Genomic DNA, 27,920 nt, shown 5'->3' with positions numbered 1-27,920 from the left:
ATTACTAACTTAACTTTTATTCTAAACCCCCTGATCCTTAAAATCCGGCATTGATCATATTATCTGGGTCATTATCTTGAGCGTATAATTTTGTAAATCACTATTTATAACGTTTAAATTTTTACATATATGAAACTGAGCAACTTTTGTTAATTCGCCGTAACCGGTAACTGTTCGTTTTAAGGCGCAATTGCCAAACTATTGCCTCATAGTTTATAACGAATGACAACTAACTTACACAGTACGAACTGCTCAGAGCTCGGTAACTCACTCACTCACTACTGTGACAAACTAACTGACACAGTACGAACTGCTCAGAGCTCGGTAAACTCACTCACTACTGTGACAACTAACTGACACAGTACGAACTGCTCATAGCTCAGGTAACATCACTCACTACTGTGACAACTAACTGACACAGTAACGAACTGCTCAGAGCTCGTAACTCACTCACTACTGTGACAACTAACTGACACAGTACGAACTGCTCAGAGCTCGGTAACTCACTCACTACTGTGACAACTAACTGACACAGTACGAACTGCTCAGAGCTCGGCAACTCACTCACTACTGTGACAACTAACTGACACAGTACGAACTGCTCAGAGCTCGGCAACTCACTCACTACTGTGGACAACTAACTGACACAGTACGAACTGCTCAGAGCTCGGCAACTCACTCACTACTGTGACAACTAACTGACACAGTACGAAACTGCTCAGAGCTCGGCAACTCACTCACTACTGTGACAACTAACTAACACAGTACAGAACTGCTCAGAGCTCGGTAACTCACTCACTACTGTGACAACTAACTGACACAGTACGAACTGCTCAGAGCTCGGCAACTCACTCTGCTCAGAGCTCGGCAACTCACTCACTACTGTGACAACTAACTAACACAGTACAGAACTGCTCAGAGCTCGGCAACTCACTCACTACTGTGAGCTCGGCAACTCACTCACTACTGTGACCACTAACTAACACAGTACAGAATTGCTCAGAGCTCGGCAACTCACTCACTACTGTGACAACTGATCACGTCGGGACTACTGCAAAGGATACTTTTTGTGCCGGTTTACTCGTCAGATACAAAAAGATACCCGGTACAGGTCACTGGTACAGATATTTTAGCGATACCGATACTGTACACGTTTTAGCGCCATTCCTGTGAGAAAGTATTCAGACTAATTAACAGTATCAGTAACTGCAACATGTACCTGTACCACTTACGGAGCACTCAGTAACGTATGAGTCTAAAATCAGGACGAGTACATTTTTTTACTCGATTAATGAAGTACCGTGTAAAGGCAGAAGAAACAGTAAGAACCAACCTCACTTTCGTGGTTGCAGCGTAACGATGAAATACACACACACACACACACACACACACACACACACACACACACACACACACACACACACACACACACACACACACACACACACACACACACACACACACACACACACACACACACACACACACACACACACACACACACACACACACAGACACACACACACACACACATATATATATATATATATATATATATATATATATATATATATATATATATAATATATATATATATATATATATATATAAGGTTTACAAAATGTAATTTGTATACGTGAATCACCATATATTTCGTAAATTAAAATAGTTACTAGTTACATATGGTTGTGACTTCTTTATAGTTCCAACATAAATGTAATTTTTAGTTGAAAATTGACTATTATTTCGAAATACAATGCTTTTGGGGGGGGGCATGTCCCCCTTGTCCCTCCCCCCGTAGGTGCGCTCCTGATCCATTGAAAAGTTAATTTTTAAAATGTCAAAAAGCCTATGACAACTTGAAATCGAAAAAATTAAATTTCTTACAACAAAGATCCAACTACTTTTCTCGTATCTCTAACGGTTAAGCCACATAACAAACACCCCTCAAAGTCAAAAATGTCGTTAAATCCGGAAAAATAACAAATTACGGTCTACTTTTCACTTCCTAACATAATTTTGTACTATAGTTATCACCGAATCCTTCCTATCTCATAATTTTGTATGTAAATATACTATATTAGTTCCAAACTATACTAAAATTATAACTCTTAAGATTTCGTTCAAGTATGCCTGCGATTCTATGCAACTTTGCATGCTCTATACATGCAAGGGCAATAAGCCCGATCTCTATGTCTTGCCCCTGGCAATAACTGATTTGCAGACTGCTCTGTATGCCTAGCCACTAAGATCCCATTATCCATGCAGATGTTTGTATTTTACTACAGTACAGTTCTAACCACGTGTACGTGCAGCGGCCATAATCATGTTTAGAATGAACGGAAATGTTATTGAAAAAAGAGAAAAAAATTAACGATTAACGAAAATTAAACAAAACGCTAAATGATAAGAGTGCTAGAATGAAACTATAGTAAATATTCTTGCCAGCCGTGGGGTGTACATGCGAGATTACATGCAACATCGTGAGTCTCTCATGTACCTAGGCGTTGCAAAACGCTTGAATAAATGGGAACCTCCTCAAGAACAGGTTCCTGTAACAACCTTCTTTAATCTGGTTTTAAATCGAACCTATTCTTATGTAATAAATACATTTCCATGTACGCTATCACCATTAAAATTTAAGTCTATATATTAATATCAATAAGTGTTTAACAGGAGTCTTACCTAACATTTATATGTACCAAAGTTATCTTTGAAAGTAACACGTGATGTACTAGTCTCATTGGTTGTTTTTCGTACTCTGGATGCAGCTGAAAACAAAATTTACAATATACAACAAGCGATTAATAGTCAATGATCCCAAAAGACACATAAAAAATGTCCAAGACCAATTACTGAATGATTGTCTGAAACTACGTGGAACAATGACTACTTAGAAGTTTTTCCTTGATGCTTGTAACAACGAAGGTATGAAATCATTCAATATTCATCAAAAGGCCAATTGTAGAAAGCAAATAAGACAAATAACTTACTTGATAAAAAACTTAAAATGTAGCATTAAATGTCTAACTTTTGGTCTAAATCAGTAGCGATGCAGTTTGAGTTTAAACATTAAAAATAATCATAAATTCAGTGTTTTTCCCGGGTGTAGGTTTTAGAGTATAATATGCTATTTTGAAAAAACTATGGAATGATAAATCTATTTTTTTGCTACTTACATACTACTGCAATTTCTAAAAATTGTATATCAAAATTGGTTGTATATAAAACAATTGCATTTGCATATTTACGTACTTCATATTTTTATAACACGTAATATAACTCGCACAGAGTGGCATTGATTTGCCCCTGTTTTATCAAAATACCAATACACAACACTGTAATATTTCTCATGCAGGTCGACTTCATTAGGCCATGGAACAGCACAATCAATAATGACCTTAAATATATTATTACAAGTTATAAAAATGAAACAAAGCCAACCAGGTTTGCCACCCCTGTTTGTAAAATTTTTAATGGTAACCTTTAATACCAACTGTTTTTTAAGAATAGTTTTCAACTATAATAAATCAGAATTGCATGACATTGTCAACAGTGTTTGCTTTTTCTTTTACGCCTCAACACGAGGATGCAGTGTTTGATAATGTATGGTATTCAATATCCTTTATCCACTATCGGAATATAGTACAGTTGCCCCTATCAGTTTAGAGTCAACAGTGCTTGCTTTGCCTCACATGCCTCTGCACACGGTAGAAGCGTTAGATTAGGTACGATATATGTATTATCCTATATATGTAATATTGCATTTATTGCAATGGCTAATTTCAAATATTTTATTTACTATGTGCTGCCATATTTTTCCATCGTAGTGAAATACTTCAGTCTTAATCGTTTTATAACCTAAAATTTTTACGTTAAATAAAATTAATACTTACTTGAAGAAAACGAATTTCTTTCTTGGTAGTTTTTTGAGCATGATTTTTTCAATTTTAATCGAGGATCTGAAATTTTAAACAAAACATATTTTAATACTTCAAGAGATGAGGAAAACTACGAGTTAAGCAGGGACTTGAGCCGTTGTTACATTTATTCATCGTTAAGCACATTATATCCCATTGAAAATATAATTTACTTTTAATTATATGCAAGACACAAGTATTAATCAAATTGTATAAACATGTTTATCTTTAAATGTCAATTTTATAACTCATTTTATACACTAAATAACAAATAAAACACACACCAAACTAAATAGCAGATAATCAATAACAGTTTTACCAGCAACAACTGATGTAAAGAACCTAAAAGAAAAATCCATTGCATTTTCAAAATCGTGATGTGTGTTCTCGATTCGGAATTTTATTATGATATGATACCTGTGTTAATTGATACTAAGAAATAAAAATATAACCCACTTCATACGAAGATATTGTAGTAAATTTTATTATGTATCCGTATATAATAACGAGATTAGATCCTAAATAAAATTTAATACCACTACTTGATATTGATCCCACATTTAGAATTTTATATACATTCCTGTATAAATAATAAGAAAACATAGTTTAGTACGTGAATATTGATATTGACTAAATACTTAAGATTTTAGTTAGGATCAGAAGACCTAGTTTACATTTATCCGACATGAATTACATTTCTCTTCGTCATAATATAGATAATATAAAGAACATTCTAAAAGAAGGAAGAATATCGTTCCAATATCCGGTGCAGCAGAGGCGATAAGCTAAAATAAGTACCTAAATTATGAACGCAAGCAAAATAATGTTTTTAGAACTAGGGTAATTTGTTAATAACATACATAAAGTACGTCTTTATACATTTTAGTGTATAACCATACTTTGAAACTAACCCACAGCAAATCAAAAAGTTATTTTTATGTGTTACTCGTGTTTTCATCGCCATTAAAACACGTAGTGTTGGATCACACTATACACTTGAAAAAATAATTAAATAACGCTTGCTAGAATATGCTAATATTTTATCTTTGTTTTAATGTAGAGTTATAGGATTTACCAATAGATTTTTCAAATTTAAATATAACCCACACTCACGCTACAAAACTTTGACCATATTGTGATCCATTGCACTATATGATGATATGAATCGAAAGAAGACCAAAACATCTTAATGAATAAGAGGAATAAGGTTAACTGTCGTAAATTTCTTCAAAGAAATTCTTTAATTATTATAAAAAACCGAACAATAAATTTAAAGTTTGTTAAGATTAGAGTTAGGTTTATAAAATGTATTGCTTATCTTATGCTGTTATTGTATAGTGTAATGCATAGTGTCTAAATATGTGTCGTATCAAACTTATAATAAATTAAAAAGAGTAGTTATTTAAAATTTTACCTTTATGACTATCACAGAAATTCATATAACTAACACAACATTTAAATAAGAATATTTATTTACTTTTTAAACTAACTAGTTGGATCTGTATCTCTATATTCCAAACGGTATGAGATATTTATTTTTGTATGAAAGGTAATACTATCGTAAAAAACAAATAAACGATTAACAAAAATAAAATAAAATAATATAACATAAGAGTGCTAGAAAAAAACAATAGCAAAATATTCTTGCCAGTCTTAGGGAGTAAATACGACATTGCATGTAACATCGTGTCTCTCATAAACCTAAGCATAAGTTGAAAGACACATGTAAAAATGCGTATCCCCTCAACAACACAACCTTCTTTAAACTGGTTTTAAATCGAGCCTGTTCTTATATAATAAATACATTTACATGTACTCTTTCACCGTTAAAAGTTAAATCTATATAATAATACGAATAAGTGTGAAAAACATGCTTACCCAACTTTTCATATGGAGCATGGTTATTTTTAAAAGTAATACGTAATGTACCACTTTCATTGGTTGTATTTCGTGCTCTGGATGTAGCTGAAAGAAATTCATAATATGTAACAAACGATTAATATTCAATGATTCCAACATGAAAATAAAATACCAAGATTTATAATATTCAATGTTCATAACAGACAAATAAAATACCATGATTTATAATTTTCATGACCAATTACAGAACAATTGTCTGTAACTACACCAAAGAGTGATTATTTAGACCTTTTTCCTAGTAGCATGTAAAACTTAGGTATAAAATCATCCAATATTCATCAAAATGACAATTTTATAAAGGAACAAACAGCTTAGTTGATAAAAAACTTAAGGTGTAGGAATGAATGTCTATTTTTTGGAGGTTAGAAGCGGTGCGGTTTGAGTTCAAACATTGAACATAATTATAAATTCAATGTTTTCCAGGGAATAAGTTTTAGGGTATAATATGCTATTTTTAAACACGATAGATTATCAAATCTATATTTCGCTACTGCTGTAATTTATAAACATTGTATATCATATTTTGATCTATAAAAAACCTTTGCATTAGTAATTGTAAAAATATTTAAGTAATCCATATTTTATAAACACGTAATATAACTTGCACAGAGAGGCCATTATTTGCACCTATTCCATCAAAATGCAAATGTACTTTTTTCGTATGCCTTAGCACAAGTTTGCAGTGTTTGATAATGTACGATATGCACTAAACTCTCGGAATACAGCTCAATAGCACTTTTGAGTTTAGTGTTAAACCGTGCTTGCTTAGCTTTGTATGCCTTAGCACAAGTTTGCAGTGTTTGATAATGTACGGTATACACTAAACTCTCGGAATATAGCTCAATAGCACTTCTCAGTTTAGTGTAAACAGTGCTTGCTTAGCTTTGTATGCCTTAGCACAAGTTTGCAGTGTTTGATAATGTACGGTATACACTAAACTCTCGGAATATAGCTCAATAGCACTTCTCAGTTTAGTGTAAACAGTGCTTGCTTAGCTTTGTATGCCTTAGCACAAGTTTGCAGTGTTTGATAATGTACGGTATGCACTAAACTCTCGGAATATAGCTCAATAGCACTTCTCAGTTTAGTGTAAACAGTGCTTGCTTAGCTTCGTGTTCCACAGCACATAGTTGCTATGTTACATAAGGTAATATTTTTACTACTCTAGGAACATAGCAAAATTTTACTTTAACATACAAATGTAAACAATGCATACTATGCCGCTTATGCCTCAGCACATGGTTGCTGTGTTAGATATTTTATGTTATGTACTATCCTCTCGGAATAACAGAAATTTCTGGTTTTTAACATTACATGTCATATGAAATTCATCGCTATGGCTAATTTCAAATACTTTTTTTAATATGTACTCCCAAATTATTACAATATTGTGCAATACTTCAACTAAGTCCTATAGTCGAATAATTATTAACATTAAATAGTACTAATACTTACTTGAAGAAAACGAATTTCGTTCTTCGTAATTCTTTTGGCTTGATCTTTTCAATTTTAATCGAGGATCTGAAATTTTATACAAAACATATTTTATTACCTAAAAGTGATGAAGAAAACTACCAGTTGAGCAGAGAGCGGACAGTAGTTACATTTATTTATTCTTAAGCACATTAAATACTGCTGATTTAGTCGAACTATAGGTAATTTTAAAATAGAATTTACTTTTAATTATATGCAAGACACAAATACAGTATTAGCCAAAATAAATGGTACTGAAATGGTAATATATTATTGTGGTAAGCACTGTAACATTAAATATAGATTTTACCAATAAATACAACTCAAAGGAAGCAAAATTGGTTAAACTCGGGTATAACGTGTTCAATATTTATGTGTAAACCATACATCAACTCAGTTTCTTCATAGCATATTGCTAAAATTGAAGCAAAGTACTGAACTCTGGCTAGTTTGTTTCTACAGTTCAAAGTTTGTCCAGTTTGTATCCCGTAAGGAAAACCACAAATTTTGTTCAACATTCTTCGCATTGACGTATTGCTAATATTCAGTTTAAGAGAAGGTCGTTAATACGACCTAATGGCTTCTTTTCGGTGACTGTAATACTTGCTGCAACACTCTTTCGTGGTTTTCATTTGTACATACAGTAGTTGGGCGACCTGAAAAGCCCATTTACTGTGTCAAAATATTACCTGTTCTTCTAAATTTTTCAACAACACTAAGAATCACAGAATTAAATTTGTGGAAATGTTCCTGAAAACGTAATTCAGTGTATAAGCTTGGCCCACCCGCACGTCCAATTCGGTATGAGTGAAAATAATGCCCTAAGATAAAAACTTTCTATATCGTTGTTAGCACCATGTTAGTAAAAACTAACCGCAAATAAGAAAGAAGTAATGAACACGCAGCAGTGGCAACAATCGACAATTGAATCAGCTGATCGAGAAGGCAACTACAATTGATTCAGTTTCAGTACTGTTTTTTATAGCTAATACTGTATTAGTTAAATTATATAAACATGTTTAGTTTTAAATGTCAATTGAGTAATTCATTTGCGATTATAACAGAACTTGTCTTAACACCCTAAATAGCAGATAATCAATTACAATTTTACCAGTAACAATTGCTGTAAAGGGCCATTAATAAAAGTTAATTCCGATTCCAAATTGCAGTCTGTATTGTCTATTCCGATTTTTATTATGATACCTGTGTTAATTGGTAACAAGAAATAGGAATTAACCATATTCCTACGAAAAAGCAACAAATAAAAATCATATTGTATAAACCTGTTTTGTTTGTCTCATCACACAAAATAGCAGATAATCAATAACAGTTTTAACATTAACATTAACTATAAGGGGCTGATAAGAAAAATCAATTCGGATTCAAAAATCGTGGTCTGTAGTCTCGATTTCGAATTTTATTATGATACCGGTGTTAACTGTTACTAAGATATATATATATATATATATATATATATATATATATATATATATATGTGTGTGTGTGTGTGTGTGTGTGTGTGTGTGTTTTCTTTTTTTTCTTTTTATAAGAATATATCCCAATTCATACGCAAATATTGTAGCCATTTTATAAGAGATCTGTAGATACTAACGAGATTGGTTTCGAAATAAAATTTTAGAACAAAAACTTAATATTGATCCTAGTTTTAGAATTTTATATACATTCTCGTGTAAAAACCGAGAAATATTTTAGTACTTAAATATTGTTATTGATTAAATATTAACTAAGGAATTTAGTTCACAGCAAAAGAACAGGTTTTAATTTATAAGACTTAAATTACATTTCTTTTCTTCAACATAATATAGATAATATAAAGAACACTCTATAAAGAAGAGAAGGAATATCGTTCCAATTAATTAGAATAAGCCTGCTCTTTCTATTCTGTTTAGACTGTTACGTTATATTGTGGCTTACAACCCTCTTTAGTCTACTCTTTAGTCTTCCCTCTTTAGTTGATATATATATATATATATATATATATATATATATATATATATATATATATATATATAATGATAAAATAAAAGTTGATATAATACATTCATTATTATATATATATATATATATATATATATATATATATAATGAAACTATGAATATATAATGCACTAAATAGTTTGGGCTTTTACCATTTAATTAAATCTGGGCAGTTAAATAATTCAAACCACCCTTTATCGTATTAAAAACATTTTCAGATATAAATATACATATATTCTTAAAATGATATATTCATTCAAATATACACATTCCATGACACAAAAATAAATTGACTAATATCTGTTTAACGCTGAAAAGCGGACAATCGGACATGTACGGTATACAACAGATTCAAGGATGTATACAAAAAAAGATAGCAATAGCACATAGGAACTGCGAGCTTATTATTATAACAAATTACAATAAATGGATGGTTTATACTTGTATGTACAACAAAATAAAAATTTAAAATACGACAAACAAACACTTCTGCGGTTTGTATTTGTTAGTTCGTGTTTTGTTAACGCAGCAGAAGCGATATGCTGAAATAAGTACAAAAATTACGAACGTAACAAAATATTATTTTTAGAACTACGGTAACTTGTCAGATTCATCTACGTTTATTTCATTAAAAAATTATGTCAATAAAGCTTTTTGTATAAAATCATAGTTTGAAATTAATATATGGAAAAGCAAAAATTATTAGCATTTGTAACTCGTTTTTACAAATTAAAAATAAGTTGAATACTATTAAAACACGTAGTGTTTGAATTACAGTTTAAAAACATGACAGATGAATAAATAACGCTTTTTTGAATAGGCAAATATTTCATCTTTGTTGTAAGAGTTATGAGTTTTTACTATCATATTTTTCAAATTTTAATCTTTACACACACTCACTCAACGAAACTTTGACCACATTGTGCGGTCATGTTATATTGATGTGCGTATGAACGGTAATACTATCGTAAGAAACAAATAAACGATTAACAACAATTAAATTAAATAATAAAGGATAAGAGTGCTATATGCGACATTGCATTCAACATCGTGAGTCTCTCATGTACCTAAGCATAAGTTGCAAGACGTATGTAAGAATGCGTACCCCCTCAAGAACACAACCTTCTTTAAACTGGTTTTTAAATCGAGCCTGTTCTTACGTAATAAATACATTTCCATGTACCCTTTCCCCATTACAATTTAAGTCTATATATTAATACAAATAAGTGTGAAAAACATTCTTACCCAACATTTCATGTGCAACATAGTTATCTGTGGAAGTAACACGTGATGTACTAGTTTCATTGCTTGTATTTCGTACTCTGGATGCAGCTGAAAATAAAATTCACAATATGTAACAAACGATTAATATTCAATGATTCCAACATGAAAATAAAATACCAAGATTTATAACCTTCATGTTAAATTACAGTAAGGTTGTCTTTAACTACATAAAACAATGTAGTTAAAGTTAGAACTTATACTTATATTTTTTGTACATTGAACAATGTACATAAAACTTCAAAACTTTTCCTAGTTGCTTGTAGGAACGTAGGTAAAAAGTCATTAAATATTCATCTAAATGACAATTGTAGAAAGGAAAGCAGAAAAATAACTTACTTGATAAAAAAACTTAAAATGTATCAATCAATGTCTAACTTTTGGAGATTAGTAGCGGTATAGTTTGAGGTTAAGTATTTAAAATAATTAAAACTTTTTAGAGTATAATATACTATTTTGAAACACTATGGATTATTAAATCTATTTTGTTGCTATTATACGCACTGATGTATAAACATGGTAAATCATATTTGTTGTATATAAAACATTTGCAATTGTAAATGTAAAAATATTGAAATAATTTATATTTTTAACACGAGTATAACTCGAACAGAGAGGCTTTGATTTGCACCTTTTACATCAAAATGTCAATACTCAACACTGTACATTCCTCATGCAGGTTAACTTCATTAGGCTATGGAACGGCACAATGAATAATGACCTTAAATATATTATTTCATGTTATAAAAATGAAACAAAGCCAACGACGTTTGCAACTCCCGTTTACAACATCTTACATGTTTACCTTTAATACGAACTGGTCTTAAAAAATATTTTTTAACTATTTTTAATCCGAATCTCATGAAATTGTCAACAGTGTTTGCTTTTTACCCGTATGCCTTAGCACAATTTTGCAGTGTTTGACAATTTATATTATGCACTATCCTCTCTGAATATAGTTCAATAGCCCTTCTCAGCTAAGTGTAAACAGTGTTTGCTTTTTACCCGTATGCCTTAGCACAATTTTGCAGTGTTTGACAATTTATATTATGCACTATCCTCTCTGAATATAGTTCAATAGCCCTTCTCAGCTAAGTGTAAACAGTGCTTGCTTTTTACCCGTATGCCTTAGCACAATTTTGCAGTGTTTGACAATTTATATTATGCACTATCCTCTCTGAATATAGTTCAATAGCCCTTCTCAGCTAAGTGTAAACAGTGCTTGCTTTGCCTCGCATGCCTTTGCACGTGATAGAAAGTTGCAAACGCAACTGCAATTAGGTATGATATGTAATATCCTCTCGGAATTGAGAAGAGTCGTACTTCTCAGGTAAATATAAACAATGCTTAGAAATCGTGTGCCTCAGCACATGGTTGCTGTGTTAGATATTTTGTGTTATAAACTATCCTCTCGGAAAAAAGAGGAAACTTGCACTTCTCACATCTGTACCTAATGAATTAGATAACTCCAGAATAATAACTGAGAATTCTGGTTTTTAACATTGCAGTGTAATATGACATTTATTGAAATGACTAATTTAAAATAATTTATTTAATATACACAGTTAAATGTTTACTTTTAGTGAAACACTTCAACTAAATCTCAATCATCTTATAACTTGATAATTATCAACATTAAATAATACTAATACTTACTTGAAGGATACAAATGTCGTTCTTGGTAACATTGCAGGCATAGTTTTTTCTTGTTGAATCCGGAATCTGAAATTTTTAACAAGCATATTTTAGTACCTCAAAGATAAGGAGGAAATTTCAAGTTGATCAGAGCGCTGGATTGTAGTTACATTTATTCATCCTTGAGCACATTAAATATTGCTGATTTAGTCGAATTATAGGTAATTTAAAAATAAAACATACTTTTAATCATATGCAAGCCACAAATAGTAATCATATTATATAAACATGTTTGTTTGTCTCAACACACTAAATAGCAGATAATCAATAACAGTTTTTACTAGTAACAATAACTATAAGGGGCTGATAAGAAAAATCAATTCGGATTGAAAAATCGTGGTCTGTAGTCTCGATTCCCAATTTTATTATGATACCGATGTTGGCTGTTACTAAGAAATAAGAATATATCCCAATTCATACGGAAATATTGTAACCATTTTATTAAGGATCTGTAGATACTAACGAGATTAGATTCTAAATAAAATTTAGTACCAAAACTTGATATTGATCCTAGTTTTAGAATCTATATGCATTCCTGTGTAAAAAATAAGGAGAAATAGTTTAGTAACGAAATATTGTTAATGACTAAGTATTACCTAAAGGTTTTAGTTCACATCAGAAAACCAAGTTTACATTTTTCAGACTAGGATTACATTTCTCTTATTCAACATATAGATGTTATAAATAACATTATAAAGAAGAGAAGAAATATCCTTCCAATGTAAAACGATAAGTTAATACAGTTCAGACCACGTGCTCGTGCTGCGGTCATAATCATTTTATGTATGAACGGGAATTTTATCGATAAAAAACGATTAAAGAACATTAAATAAAACAATAAATGATAAGAGTGCTAGAAAGGAACGGTAGCAAAATGTATTTTGGCAGTCTTGGGGAGTACATTACATGCAACATCGTGAGTCTTTCATATACCTAACCATAAGTTGCAAAACGCACGTAAAAAGGCAGAGCGAAAACTAACCTCCTCAAGAACAGGTCATTACACAACCTTCGTTAAACAGGTTTTAAATTGAGTCTGTTCTAATGTAATCAATTAAATTTTTACTAACCTATCACCATTAGAATTTGAGTCTATATATTACAATACAAATAAGTGTCTAAAACATTCTTACCCATTTCATTTGGAACATCGTTATTTTTGGAAATAACACGTGATGTACTAGTTTCACTGTTTGTATTCCGTGCTCTGGAAGCAGCTGAAAACAATATTCACAAGATGTAACAGACGATTAACATTCGTTGATCCCAACAGACAAATAAAATACCAAAATTTATAACCTTTATGTTCAATTACAGAAAGATTGTCTTTAACTACATCTTACAATGATTATTTAGAAATTTTTCCTAGTAGCATGTAAAAACTTAGGTATAAAATCATTCAATGTTCATCAAAATAACAATTGTATAAAGGAAAGGAGACAAACAACTTAATTGATAAAAAATTGAAAATGTATCAATCAGTGTCTAACTTTTGGAGATCTTTAGCGAAGCAATTTGAGTTCTAGCATTTAAATAATTATAACTTCAGCGTATTCCAGGGTATAGGTTTTAGAGTATAATATTTAATTTTTAAACACTATATATATGATGTATATATATATATATATATATATATATATATATATATATATATATATATATATATTTATAAACTGCACAATATACAACCAACACGCGTTTTAGTGGTTTTTAATTGCTATTTTGCGTTCGGCTAATGCAACAGAGACGATAATCTTAAATAATTAAAGAAATTACTCACGCAATAAAATATTATTTATAGAATTACCGTAAGTACATCCATAATACCTTTTCGCGTAAAATCATTGTTTGAAATGAATACATGTAACGCCAAATTTAATATAATTTGTTACTCGTTATTACGAATTTTAAGTCACTTCATTCCTATTAAACAGTATTTTGTTTTTTTCAATAGAAAATTTACCATATTATGGCATAGTAACAAAACCTTATTACACATTAACTTGACTGAAACTCTCAAGGAGACTGCTTATCCTTAGTCTACAAATATCATTTTACATACAAAAAGATTTTCTCATGTTGAGTATGACTCAAATTATTGTAGTTAACCTTGAATTTTGGTTACCAGTATCAATGATGATTTTGTTACCAGTTGTATTTCGGTAACTACAAGTACTAAACGTTTTGCTTAGATTTGGAAAAAAAGTCTTTTTTAGAATTGATCGAGTAATACCTCGGAAATATTGACAAGAATTCTTTATGTAATTGCCTGGTGGATGAAATATGATTTAAGACCTGATCATAAAAAACATTGAAAGATTTACATCTAGGTTGTATTTTAATTAGTTTTAAAATATTGACAACAATATTCAGTCATTAGCAATTAGGATAGGAAATAACGTACAATTTTGTAATAATATTAGCACAATTAATTGTATTTTGGTAAATACAAATTAGTTATACATAGTGTTCTTTTTGAATTCTATTAGTTGTACTTACCTAAAATAACCATATGTTATACAGAGTATTTTGTAAACTAATGGCAGTAATTGTATAATGTTTTGTGACCGACTGTCTCAGACTTCTCGTGCCGGCCAGAGGGCAAGGACACACGATGCCGTCAGGCATTTATGACCCTGTGAAAGTAGTGATATAATCTTGTTCCAAGTCAGGATTTATTAATCGATAGAAAAAAGGGTGGCATTCCAATTTGACGTGTACTACAAAATCGTGACGTAAATTGCTTTGATGATCAACACAAAAATAATTAAGAAGATACAATATCAAATCGGCAAGAAGCAGACACAATTTTTCAAAGCTGGGAAGACGTTGACAAAGAAGGCATCATAAAACGACAATATGATGTTTGTAGAAGAAACTTTTGAACACAGACCGATGATTGACGTTCTGAAAACTATCATTTTACAAACAATTCAACATGCAAGAATAGATCACAAAAGTGCTCACTGGTTATTAAAATTGTGAACGTCGAACATGTCAACAATATCGGAGTATGTGCAAAAGTAACATGGTGATAAGTAGTATCCGAGTACGACAAAAGGTTCAAAGACAAAAGGACTATCGTCTGAGAAGCACAGAGCTGTAATTTCACCCTAAGAGGATCATATGGTGTAGTGAGAAGTCCAATAAATCCTTTTAAATCAATTAACTGACTGAGATTGCTCTCCAGACAAAAGCTGTACGGATAACAGTATTTTTATGGTTAAGAATTAAACTTATCTGCAAAGAGAATTAGTAGATTTGTTAGCTTTGATTTTTTTTAAGAAGTATACTTAATAATTATATTTTAATAGTTTTACAACCTGAGTTATAACTTATATTACAGTTTCGCCCACAACAATTTTGTAACATATTAAATAATTATTTTTCACAAAAACGTTTGTTTAGGCACTATTTTACAGTAGAAGTAGGTTAAAAACAACAATTTTGTTTACCATCTCGAGAAATATTGGAAAAGTCTGCTACATTAGAACATGGCTGTTTTGAATATATTTCAAAGCACTAAAATATTCATAAAGATGTTTTGAGACACGAATCGTAGCAATGTTATACATGAAATATATTTGTGTGTGTTTATGCGTGTTTTAAAAGGTTTAAATTCTTTAATAAAATAAGAAAATTAATAAACTAAATCCAAAATAAGATTATTACAAGAATTTGACTTATACATGAATAAATTATCTATAAACGGTAATTTTGCTATTCTTCTTAGAATGCATGTCCTACGTAGACAATGTTGTGAGGTGTACATGCTTTGTTTATGAGTGTTGGGGGAAGTCTTCTGGATAGTGTTCAAGCTATGACCGAGCAAGAAGTTCCTTAGTCTGTTGCGCAACGGATTAACATAAAGTTTTTAACAAATGATGGGGTTAAACTGACGGAAATCTTGACTCGATTGAGAGCACAGTCTAGGGACATTACACTGACTCAGAATCGTTTGTTTACGTGGGCGATAGTTGTGACAATTAAACTCTCATTTTATTTACTACACGGAAAATGAGACTCATCACCTCATTTTATTATTCATCAATTTTGGAGCGCACCCAATTTGACCGATTTATTGAGATGTCACAGTACTACTGTTTGCATTGACCTACAGAGCGCGACGTTCTTAGCCACTACGTTGCCGTTGCCGTTTGAAGTTCCGCCTGTCGAGGGAGGTATGTAGATTGTGAGGAATAGCGAATCCTTTCATCACCCTCTGATCTTCTCAACCGTCGCTGGACAGTTTTGGGGGTTTTCTAGACTTTTGAGGTGAGAGCAGTGTTTTTATTCTTTACTTTTTTTCCAAAATATGAAACTTCAAGAAAAATCTTATCCAGTTATTTAAATAATTACCGGTCCGATAATAATGTGTTGCTTGAACTAAAACTCTAGTATTTTGAATAATAATAACATTAATCACTCACTTTTAGTGAAAATCAAATAGAAAATTATTTTATCTAATTAAAGTAAGGTCGAATATTGTTTATGCTCAGTAGTAAAGGATATTTATTTATATGTTAACCATGAATGGAAAACAATAAATTATCATTTCGAATCATAGTTTATAATTAGTGAGCTGTATTAATTAATTAGGCCTACAAACCAGTTGTTTAGTCTGAAATATGTTTTCGTATAAGTATATTTAGATTTTAAGAACAAGTAGTTGATGTTAAAGAGTTCTGGTTGACGAAGAGAGAGGTCAGCACAGGATCTGCGGCGCCCATATGCCTGTGTGAAAGTCGAGACGCCCGCTTATCTACTTGCACCTTGAGCAGCTGACTACCTGAACCTATTTCATGGACCGGTGATAATGATAAGTCAATCTAGATTGAGTTTAATTATATGGCCATTGTGCGGTTTTGAGACTGATATAATATTTTGTGCACATAATGCGGGATATTTATGAGCTCGGGTCATTATTGACTTATTTTACCGTCAATCTTAGTTTTAGTGTGGCGCCTTTAATTAAGGTTTTAACTTAATTTAGAATATTTTTTATGATCGTCTATTTACATCTGTTAATTAATGTCTCTTTGTTTTATTGTGGGGGCCACCAGTAAAGTCAATATTGTACTGTTTGCACTGATTTATAATTTAAGCTATTGCTAAAAGTAACCTTGCTCTATACATATAAAATAAATAAATATATATATATATATATATATATATATATATATATATAATATATATTATATATTTTACGTCTTGCGTGACTATTCAATCTTCTAGTTATTAATTCTGAATACTGTACTAGACACTGTACACTGATAAATGATCCCTTATCTGTTGTATTTTAAACCATTATCACTGCTCTCACAGCGTACTTATAAAGTATTATCTTTCTCTGGATCTTATCCACCTCGCCCTTCTCTGCTGCTAGAACACTTTAGTTACCTACGGGAGGTAGCCCAGTGGGCCGATAGAATTAAAGGGTGGACAAGAACGGGTGGAAAACTAAAGTCATAATTGTCACCCAAGGACAAGCCTTACAGATGATAATATTCGTTTTGTTCGAGAACTTATTGAACGTGACCGCCAGTTAATTGTTGGAGAACATTCATCAGAAGTGCTTATCAGCTATCGATGGGTTCCGAGGTTGTTGACTGAAAACCAAAAAACAGGTCAGGTCGAAGATCGCTGGAAGGCTTCTGGATCAAATCAGTAAGAAGCTTAGGAGTTTTTAAAGAGCATCGTTACATGTGGCGATTCGCGGATACATCGCCACACCCCGAGTCAAAAAGGGAAAGTAAGGAGTTTAGCTCCAGTTTACCTTCCTCTTACGTGCAGCGTCTGAAATCTGATGATGTTGCAGACTTGACTCCTGACTGGAGTCATCTTCGTCTGAAGGGATCCAAAAAATAGTCGGCGACAAAGAACGAGTAGTTCAAAATGAACTCCCCCCACACGCATAACGACAAATAGTGTAATCTAGGTGAATAGGTATTCTCATTGTCTCATCAGGTGCACAATACCTGACTATTAAGACTATTCAGAAGAAGCTAAGAAGTAACAGAACAGTAGGATTGATGAAGTTCGAAATATAAGTAAAAAGTTATAAATAATAAGGAGCATTTGAATATTGGTAGATATAAAATTTGGAGGCGGATTAGATTATAAAGCAATCTGATCATGAAGATATATGGAATGGAAAACAAATGTTTATGTGATAACAGCGTTCAAGTATAAATAATAGCTTAGATCTGGTGTGCACATAACTATGTCTCCTTATACATGTATCTATGCAATGTTCAATTAATAATAAAACACATTTTTAAATGAATAACGCAATGTTTTTTTTATCATTGAGAAGAAAGATTCTAATGTGTTCTAATATAGAGGTTTTCTTAAATTTATATTTGAATGGACGTAATGAATAATTTGTACTAAAAGTCGCACAAAAACTTCAAAAAATGCAATTTTGTATTGATTGGTTTTCAAAGACACTAAGTAGAACAGAATAATCAAGATACAAGATACACTTTTTTATTACCATAAAGTTATTTGAAATCAAGTTACATTGTGAGTAGAGAAACATAGTTATTTTGCATTACAGGTTGGTGATCATGAACAGAACTATAATTTTGTATGATACCAAGTGAAAGACTGATTAGTGAAACATAGATATTTTTTATGCTTTTTGTTCAGGTAATAAATAAAACCTTTTTTGAATGAATAACGCATTTTTTAACATTGAGAAGGAGAATCTAATGTGTACTAAACAAGAGGTTTTCTGAATGAATTTACATTTAAATTGACGCCATGGAGATCATAGTTTCACTGAAAGCCGCGCAGAAGTATCAAACAATGCTGTTTTTATGTATTGTTTTTAAAAAGGTATTAAGTAGAACGGAGTAATCAGTCCGACTGGAACGATTTTTGTTCTCTTTTGTATTACTATAAAGTAATTTGGAAGCAAGTGACAGGCTAATTAGTGAAACATTGCTATTTTGGTTTACAGGTTGATGACAGAACTATATTTTTTTACGAAACCACGTGACAGACTGATTAGTGAAACTTTGCTATTTTGGTTTACAGGTAGGTGACTATGAACAGAACTATACTTTTGGACGAAACCATGTGACAGGCTAATTAGTGAAACATTACTATTTTGGTTTACAGGTTGGTGACCATGAACAGAACTATAATTTTGTACGAAACCACGTGACAGACTAATTAGTGAAACATTGCTATTTTGGTTTACAGGTAGATGACTATGAACAGAACTATAATTTTGGACGAAACCACGTGACAGACTGATTAGTGAAACGTTGCTATTTTGGTTTACAGGTTGGTGACCATGAACAGAACTATAATTTTGTACGAAACCACGTGACAGACTAATTAGTGAAACATTGCTATTTTGGTTTACAGGTAGATGACTATGAACAGAACTATAATTTTAGACGAAACCACGTGACAGACTGATTAGTGAAACGTTGCTATTTTGGTTTACAGGTTGGTGACCATGAACAGAACTATAAATTTTTGTACGAAACCACGTGACAGACTAATTAGTGAAACATTGCTATTTTGGTTTACAGGTAGATGACTATGAACAGAACTATAATTTTGTACGAAACCACGTGACAGACTAATTAGTGAAACGTTGCTATTTTGGTTTACAGGTTGGTGACTATGAACAGAACTATAATTTTGTACGAAACCACGTGACAGACTGATTAGTGAAACGTTGCTATTTTGGTTTACAGGTTGGTGACCATGAACAGAATTATAATTTTGTACGAAACCACGTGACAGACTAATTAGTGAAACATTGCTATTTTGGTTTACAGGTAGATGACTATGAACAGAACTATAAATTTTGTACGAAACCACGTGACAGACTAATTAGTGAAACGTTGCTATTTTGGTTTACAGGTTGGTGACTATGAACAGAACTATAATTTTGTACGAAACCACGTGACAGACTGATTAGTGAAACGTTGCTATTTTGGTTTACAGGTTGGTGACCATGAACAGAACTATATTTCTGTACGAAACCACGTGACAGACTGATTAGTGAAACGTTGCTATTTCGGTTTACAGGTTGGTGACCATGAACAGAATTATAATTTTGTACGAAACCACGTGACAGACTAATTAGTGAAACGTTGCTATTTTGGTTTACAGGTTGGTGACCATGAACAGAATTATAATTTTGTACGAAACCACGTGACAGACTAATTAGTGAAACATTGCTATTTTGGTTTACAGGTAGATGACTATGAACAGAACTATAATTTTGTACGAAACCACGTGACAGACTAATTAGTGAAACGTTGCTATTTTGGTTTACAGGTTGGTGACTATGAACAGAACTATATTTCTGTACGAAACCACGTGACAGACTGATTAGTGAAACGTTGCTATTTTGGTTTACAGGTTGGTGACCATGAACAGAATTATAATTTTGTACGAAACCACGTGACAGACTAATTAGTGAAACATTGCTATTTTGGTTTACAGGTAGATGACTATGAACAGAACTATAATTTTGTACGAAACCACGTGACAGACTAATTAGTGAAACGTAGCTATTTTGGTTTACAGGTTGGTGACTATGAACAGAACTATAATTTTGTACGAAACCACGTGACAGACTGATTAGTGAAACGTTGCTATTTTGGTTTACAGGTTGGTGACCATGAACAGAACTATATTTCTGTACGAAACCACGTGACAGACTGATTAGTGAAAACAACTATTTCGTAATACATTTGATTTTGAGTTAGTCGGTATGTAAGTAAATTATTATTACTTTATATATCTTATAACATGTGAAGATATCTTCAGCCTGTAGTTAGTGTTGTGTAGTTATATTAGTCCATTATTGTGCTCATTTCCTATTTTCGCAGCTAAATAATGAAACATTTCCCCTACACTTTGTATACGTCGATTAATAAGGTTAATAACTTACAAACACGGGTATGTGAACTGTTTAATATTTATATAGAATATATTAAAACGTTATACTTGTATATTTTGGGTGATCTTATAACCACTATCTTCAAGAAATTCTACATAAACAAATTAATAATTTTGATAACCAAATTAATAAAGAAACAATAAATATTCAGCTGGCTATAAATTTTAATACTACATATTTGTGGAATAGATATGTGTACAGTGAAAATCAGTGTAGTCATCACTTTATAGGATAAATTAATTACTTAATTAATAAATATATGACTGTTTAAATGCAATATAAATACAATGTGTACTTATAATTCGATTTATTTGTGAGTGTGTTTTGATGAAATAAAAATATACGTATTTAAACTGTTTATAAAATTTAATGTGTAAAATGTTTTTATTTTTGCCACAAATAGTTATTTACATTAATCTACAAGGGGGAGGGATGTGCAAACAAATATTTTACCCCCCTGAAAAATCTCTAGTTGCAGGCCTGATTAAGGTAACAAAAGTTTCTTTTTGACCAGTTCTGCATATGTGTTATTTTTTCAGGATCACAAAGAGCTCATATACTTCTGTGCTTTAAATTTAACAAAACTCCTCTATTGATTTATTTCAATTATGAATTTTTGAATAAGATGATGGAAATGTTTTTGTAACTTTAGGAAGAAAATGGATGCTTAGTATCATCTTCTAATGCATTTTTGTGTTTGTGTATTTTTTGAGGTATGAGATTTTTCTGTCAAAAGTTATCATATATTTTTATTATCAATTTTATGCTACAAATACTTAAGAATGTTAGGTAAATAAATGGTCCTGCTTGAAGGTCATTTACATTTAAGGGACCACATAAACTGTATTATTTATGATGCAAGAAACTCTTATTAATCGAAATAAATGGAACAGCCATTTGCTTAAACAATTTCTCGGATAACCCATGGTGATAGGAGCGGGGGAGATGACTGATAGCAGTAGCGTGGGTTCGGTGTCGCAGCTGCGAACACTGGCGCTATGGCGTGGCCCAGCTCAGTCGTGGTTGGTGAGGCAAGGGGAGGCTGAACCATCACATTATTTGCCCAGCCAGTCATTACACCGGTGCGCCACACACTCACCCTTTATTCTGCGGAGGGTTGGCGATTTTGCTCAGTCATGTATATACACGTGACCATTCATGGAACCGTTTTAGTTACCTAATTTCGGTTAACCAGGGTTTTACTGTAATTTAAAAACTTAAAGACGCATTAAACTAGCTAAATTTTTTGTGTCCAAAGGCAGGTCTGCTTTGTTTCAGTGAGTTTTTTTACCATTGGACGTATTATGGTTTTACTATTTTGCTCAGTTAAAGTTAAAATATACTATTTCCATTATTTTGTTCTGTACGTGAGTTGTGATAGCTTTTATCATTTTTCTGTATCATAAGATTTTGTTTGTGTATTACTGAGATCATGTAGTATTGAGTACTGGTGGAATTGTCTCTATTTGTGCCTGCTTTGATTCTTTTTATATTTTTTGTCCTCTATATTTGTACTGAAATTCCTAATACTAATCTTGTTCATGGCTTTCAAAAATTAGTTCCAGATCCACTCGGCCTCGATTTTCTTTGTCCAGTTGTTTTTGTAAATCTGACCGCTGTGTTGTTAAAATTCCTACTAGTATTCTCAATCTTCTCTAGTCGCTTTCACTCTTCTGTTTCGGTTTCTTTAAGATTATGTTTTTGAAACTGCAATTTGTACCTTAAGAGTCACGGTTTTTATATAGAAATTACTTGTTTTACTAATTTAAAATGGTTTATTTTATTTGCAACACGTAAATTTCTACTAAATAACTTTTTAACTTATAAGCCTAATTATGCCACGAACTGCACAGTTAAAAAAAGCAGAAGGCAGAGGCAGAGACATTTATAATATTAAACTTTCTTCTTTTTGGTATATTGGCTTTACTATCAGTAAGCGTTAATAAGTTTTAAATTGAATAATTCAAACTAAAAGTCATTACACAATTTATATTAATAATGGTGGATGCTTGCGCAAGCGCCTACGACAAGCAAGCAATTTTTTTTGTCTCCTATATTAATTTATTTTGGATGAGATTTATGTTGTAAATACTATTTTGTTTGAGTGTAACATGGTGTAGTGAACGTTGAAATGGCTGTAAAGTGTTAACACTGTGATAAATGTACTTGAGTTTATTCGTACGACATCTACTTTGCTCTCATACATGGAATGCTCTCATACATACAACGACTCTGGTCGTTGTTATCAGTCCGCCGACCAGTACGGACCTCTTATCAGTAGAACGTGACTGAACTCGTATACGCTGTGCCTGCTCAGTCTGGATTCTGTGTCTGGAAATTAATATAATTTGATAGACATTATAATCCTACTACGTCAGTGCGAAATGTCCCGGAAGTGCGGCAAGTGTAATTTGGATATTCCCGCGAGTGAAATCATCGCAAAATGTGTTGAGTGTTCTGCAATATTTCATCCCGGTTGCACGCGCTTCGGTACTGGTCAAGCTATCACGAAATCTAAAATGAAATCTTGGAAATGTGACAACTGTAAGAGTGACTCGGCGTCTGTTAAAAGTAACGAAGATTCAATAAATTTAGAAACTATCATGGACGCAATATCGTCTCTTAAAAACGAAATCAACGCCAATACCAACAGGCAGTTAAACGAGGCAGGCGTTCATCCTTGAAAAACACCTTCACTGAAGAACTGGGAAAAAATCAACAAGAAACTGGATTGACCTGGAGAAAAGCTACAAGGATATATGTGTGCGCTGTGACGGGCTGGAGCGTGATAGGGACGGGATGCGGGAGGAGTTGCGGGACCTACAGCAGAAAATGAACGACAGCGAGCAACACGCTCGGTGCGCGAACCTGGAAATTCTGGGCATCCCTTTGACTCCAGGGAAAGACATTTACATGTGCTTGGAGCATATATCAAAAGTTATTAGTGTCCCCTTCTCCAAGAAAGACATTTTCTGTAGCTCATGGACTTCGATTATATTTGAGGAAGCATGCTCATCCACCAATTGTAGTTCAGTTCGTGTCTCGTATGGTGCGGGAGTCTTGGTTGGCAGCGGCGAGGCACAAGAAAGGGATCAACACCACGGAGATCTCACCCTTCGCTCACACCTGGAAATGTCCTACTTCAATAAGCAGCTCACTCCACACAATAAGTCGTTGCTGGGCCGGGCCAGGAGGCTGGTCAAGGCAAAGAAGATCCACTTCGCCGGTTTCTTCAATGGGAAAATCATAATAAAGCCTACTGAGAATAACGACAGCATCGGTGTCCTGCACATGGAGGACTTGGACCGGTATGATTCGTGATACACAACAAACTAGACCGGTAGGATAAAATATAACTTGTATCAATATTTGTTTTTATTTATAAATTATCGAGACGGAATAGTTTCTTTTCTAATTATACAGTAGATTTAAAATAGATAAATATTCTATATCACAAACATAAAGTGCTATGATGTATTTAGTTTTCTTCTTAAAATTTCGTTTCTTTATAATTTCATATTTATTATTTAGTTTTTTCATATACTTGCCGAATCGCGGCGTACAATAATTTTTAGTTGAAATGATATGTTTATATATTTATCAAAAATAAATATTTTATTTGCAAACAATTTTATTTTTCTTCCATTTTCATTATTATTTAAATTTCTTATGTTATTTTGAATGGAATTATGAGAATATTATTTAAGGCCAGATATCTGCACCAAGGTATCTGTTTACCTTCAATTCGATTCATATTTCAATTTATTTTTTATATTTATATTTACGTTTATATTTATAAAGAAAAATAATATTGGATAAGTAAATACTTTATTTTAAATTAGTGATTCATACTATTCAAATACTTATTTTCCTTTACATCTGTATTATGATCTGAAATGTATAATGTGATTATACCTAGTTTTTTTTTTAATTTATGGGGTTTTAGAATTTCTGCTTCCAAATTGATGTAATGGCATAATATTTTATATATGTCAACATATTTTTTATTGAGTAAATGTAAGAGTAAAATAGATGTTTTAATAAGTCATTAACTTAGATTTAATATAGTATTAAATTGAAAAAAAATATAGTCCAAAATTTGTTGAGTAGATGTTAAAATTCGCCAATTAATGTTATTTTATTGTCACCTTATCTACTCATTACTGCTTCATATGTTACTTTCAACAACATAATAATATTTTCATTTTAATGTTATTTAAATTTTTGTTCTTTAATATAGCTATATTTAAAATATTCTAATAAACACATTACACTTAATAAAAAAATTGCTTTATTCAAAAATATGATTAACTTTTTATAATGTAATATGTAATAATTAGTATTTATGTTAATGCTAGTTTGTGTGTAATATGTATATATTAAACATGCTATGTTAATATAGTGTACATAGATCTGTGGTCTTGTAGATAATGGTACAAATTATATTAAAAAGCCTATTTTATGACATTAAAATAAGTCAACTGTTTAAACAATAAAATAGATTTTGTACATTACAAAATTATGTGATATTTTGTACAGTAGCCTTTTTTTAAACTATGGTTAGCTTCAACATTTAAAATGGACGTTAAAACTTATTGATACTCATAGCTAATAAACATATTATGTGCTGTATTGTGAAAATATTATTTAATAGTATAGACCATTTAATAGGACTATTTATAATTATAGATCGTCAGTTAAGATAAATCCTTACACTATAGTAGTAATTGTAACAAATTATTGTTAGTTATTACCTTTTTTTCTTCATTTTCTTATCGTATTTTCTGATTATTTTTTGTTCCTTCACTTCATCCAGAAATGCTCTAGCCATTTCACTTAAATTTACGTTTTATTGTTGTACCCTCTGGATTCCGTATCCATTCCACCATGTCTTCTTTATTTTCAGATGATCGTCTGTTATTTGGATTCTGGAAAATTATAGAAGAAATTTTAATAAATCATATATATGACATTTTATGCTGGTTCACAATTTATTCCGTTAGTAAGTAAGTAATGATGAATGTCTAATAAACACATCACGCTATTATACTAATATTTAATTCTTTTGGTAAGTTTAGTTTTAAATATTCATGATGTTTAGGTCAAAGTAGTTAGCAAATGACAGTAAAACAAATATTCTTTTAGTATCAAACAATTTTACAAAAAATATTTCATTATGTCCATTGTAAACTCCAGAAATTCCATTGAGCTTTCTTCTGGGCCACACCATCCATATTGCGTGTCTCCAGCATCGACTCAGGAGGCGAGACTACAACATTGACTTTACCCTTCTTACAAATCTTAATTATTACTACTCCGTCTCTAGGAGACTCTCGTTGGTATTTGACAGACACCTATTAGAACCACCTATTCTCTAAGCAGATCATATAAACCCAATAATCTAACTGGCTATAACCACTTACTCTGGAATCGTAGCATATTAAATCATTAAGCTCAGTTTACTTAATTAATTATGTTCACAAAATCAAATTAGAGCAATTTGTATCTATATAATAAACAAGGGATGTGTTTTTCATCCTGAATCTATGTTGTGGAACAAACGGTATGATGCGATATTGCGCAGCAGTCGACTACGCACTTCTATACCTCACGCATTGCTTAGTGTCTGACGCCATTACGAGCTCATCTAACAACATGTAAAAAAAAGCTACTCCAATAAGTTCTATTGTTACATATTTTTATTTGACAGGGTTCTGTAAGACACACGGCAAGATAAAAAGTTACAACAATGGACGCATAAAAATACACCAAACAAACCACCCTACTCCCCTAAGTAAAATTCCATCAAAAACAAAAAAAAAGATTATGCCTACAATGTTTTGGGACCAGAAAGGTCTTATGCTTGTGAACCATGAAAAATGCAGCAAGAAACTGTGAAAAAAGGGGTTGCTGACCCTCATTCAGAACAAAAGAAGAAGAATGTACTCACTTCTGGAATTGTCTTTATCCATGACAATAACCTTCCTTACATTGACATTGTCGTCCTATCTTGACAATGACCTTCCTCACATTACTATGACTATCCTCATATGACAATAGTTATCCTCACATGACAATGACTGTCCTCAAAATACAATAACCTTCCTCATTGACAATGAGCATCCTTACAGTGCAGCTCTAACGAAACGTTTCTTCATAGATTTCAACGGGACATTTTGACTATCAAGTTTATAGCCATGATCTAACAACAAGTGACTTTCAATGTTAAAGCAAACTGTATTAACACTTACATGGACGGAGGAGTATTGCGTTTTTGCAACGATAATTTTAATGTTAGGGAAATAGAGTGTACAATGACAACTGCGGATTACCATTTACTTAATTTCGAACTGGATGAAAATTATTTCAAAAAATTTTTTTTGGTATATCTCAATTACACCGAATATTCTGAGTATAATTTTATTAGATGAACTGTAAAACAAAACTCTTGGACATATCTAACAATAAAATCTTCATTGGAGATGCAATACTTGGATCCTCTAAAAGATCTTTTCTTATGTTGTCATTAAAGTAGATGAAACCTCAATATCGAATAATGGTTTTAAATTGTATGTGATAAGCAATCCTACAAGAATTATTCTGCACGGCTCCACTTGTGCGGGATTTTATTTTTATAAGATTCAATGATATAAAATTATTCAATTGGGGGCCACTTTTTGGCATAGGTTTAACAAACCACT

General features: G+C 31.8%; 1 protein-coding gene across 1 annotated transcript; it reads right to left on the bottom strand.

The window, feature by feature from the left end:
* Positions 1-2,678: 2,678 nt before the first annotated feature.
* On the bottom strand, positions 2,679-13,500 carry LOC124373317. Its single transcript, XM_046831696.1, has 7 exons — positions 13,421-13,500; positions 12,249-12,314; positions 10,557-10,643; positions 7,296-7,361; positions 5,799-5,885; positions 3,897-3,962; positions 2,679-2,771 (listed from the first exon to the last, which is right to left on the bottom strand). The coding sequence occupies exons 1-7, from the start codon at positions 13,422-13,424 to the stop codon at positions 2,686-2,688; spliced, it is 462 nt and encodes a 153-aa protein (XP_046687652.1). The 5' UTR covers positions 13,425-13,500; the 3' UTR covers positions 2,679-2,685.
* Positions 13,501-27,920: the final 14,420 nt, after the last annotated feature.

Source organism: Homalodisca vitripennis, unplaced genomic scaffold (genome assembly GCF_021130785.1).
Source record: "Homalodisca vitripennis isolate AUS2020 unplaced genomic scaffold, UT_GWSS_2.1 ScUCBcl_5307;HRSCAF=11975, whole genome shotgun sequence".
NCBI classification, from domain to species: domain Eukaryota; kingdom Metazoa; phylum Arthropoda; class Insecta; order Hemiptera; family Cicadellidae; genus Homalodisca; species Homalodisca vitripennis.
The sequence above is the reverse complement of the archived record's forward strand: the minus strand, read 5'-3'. Positions and strand labels throughout refer to the sequence as shown.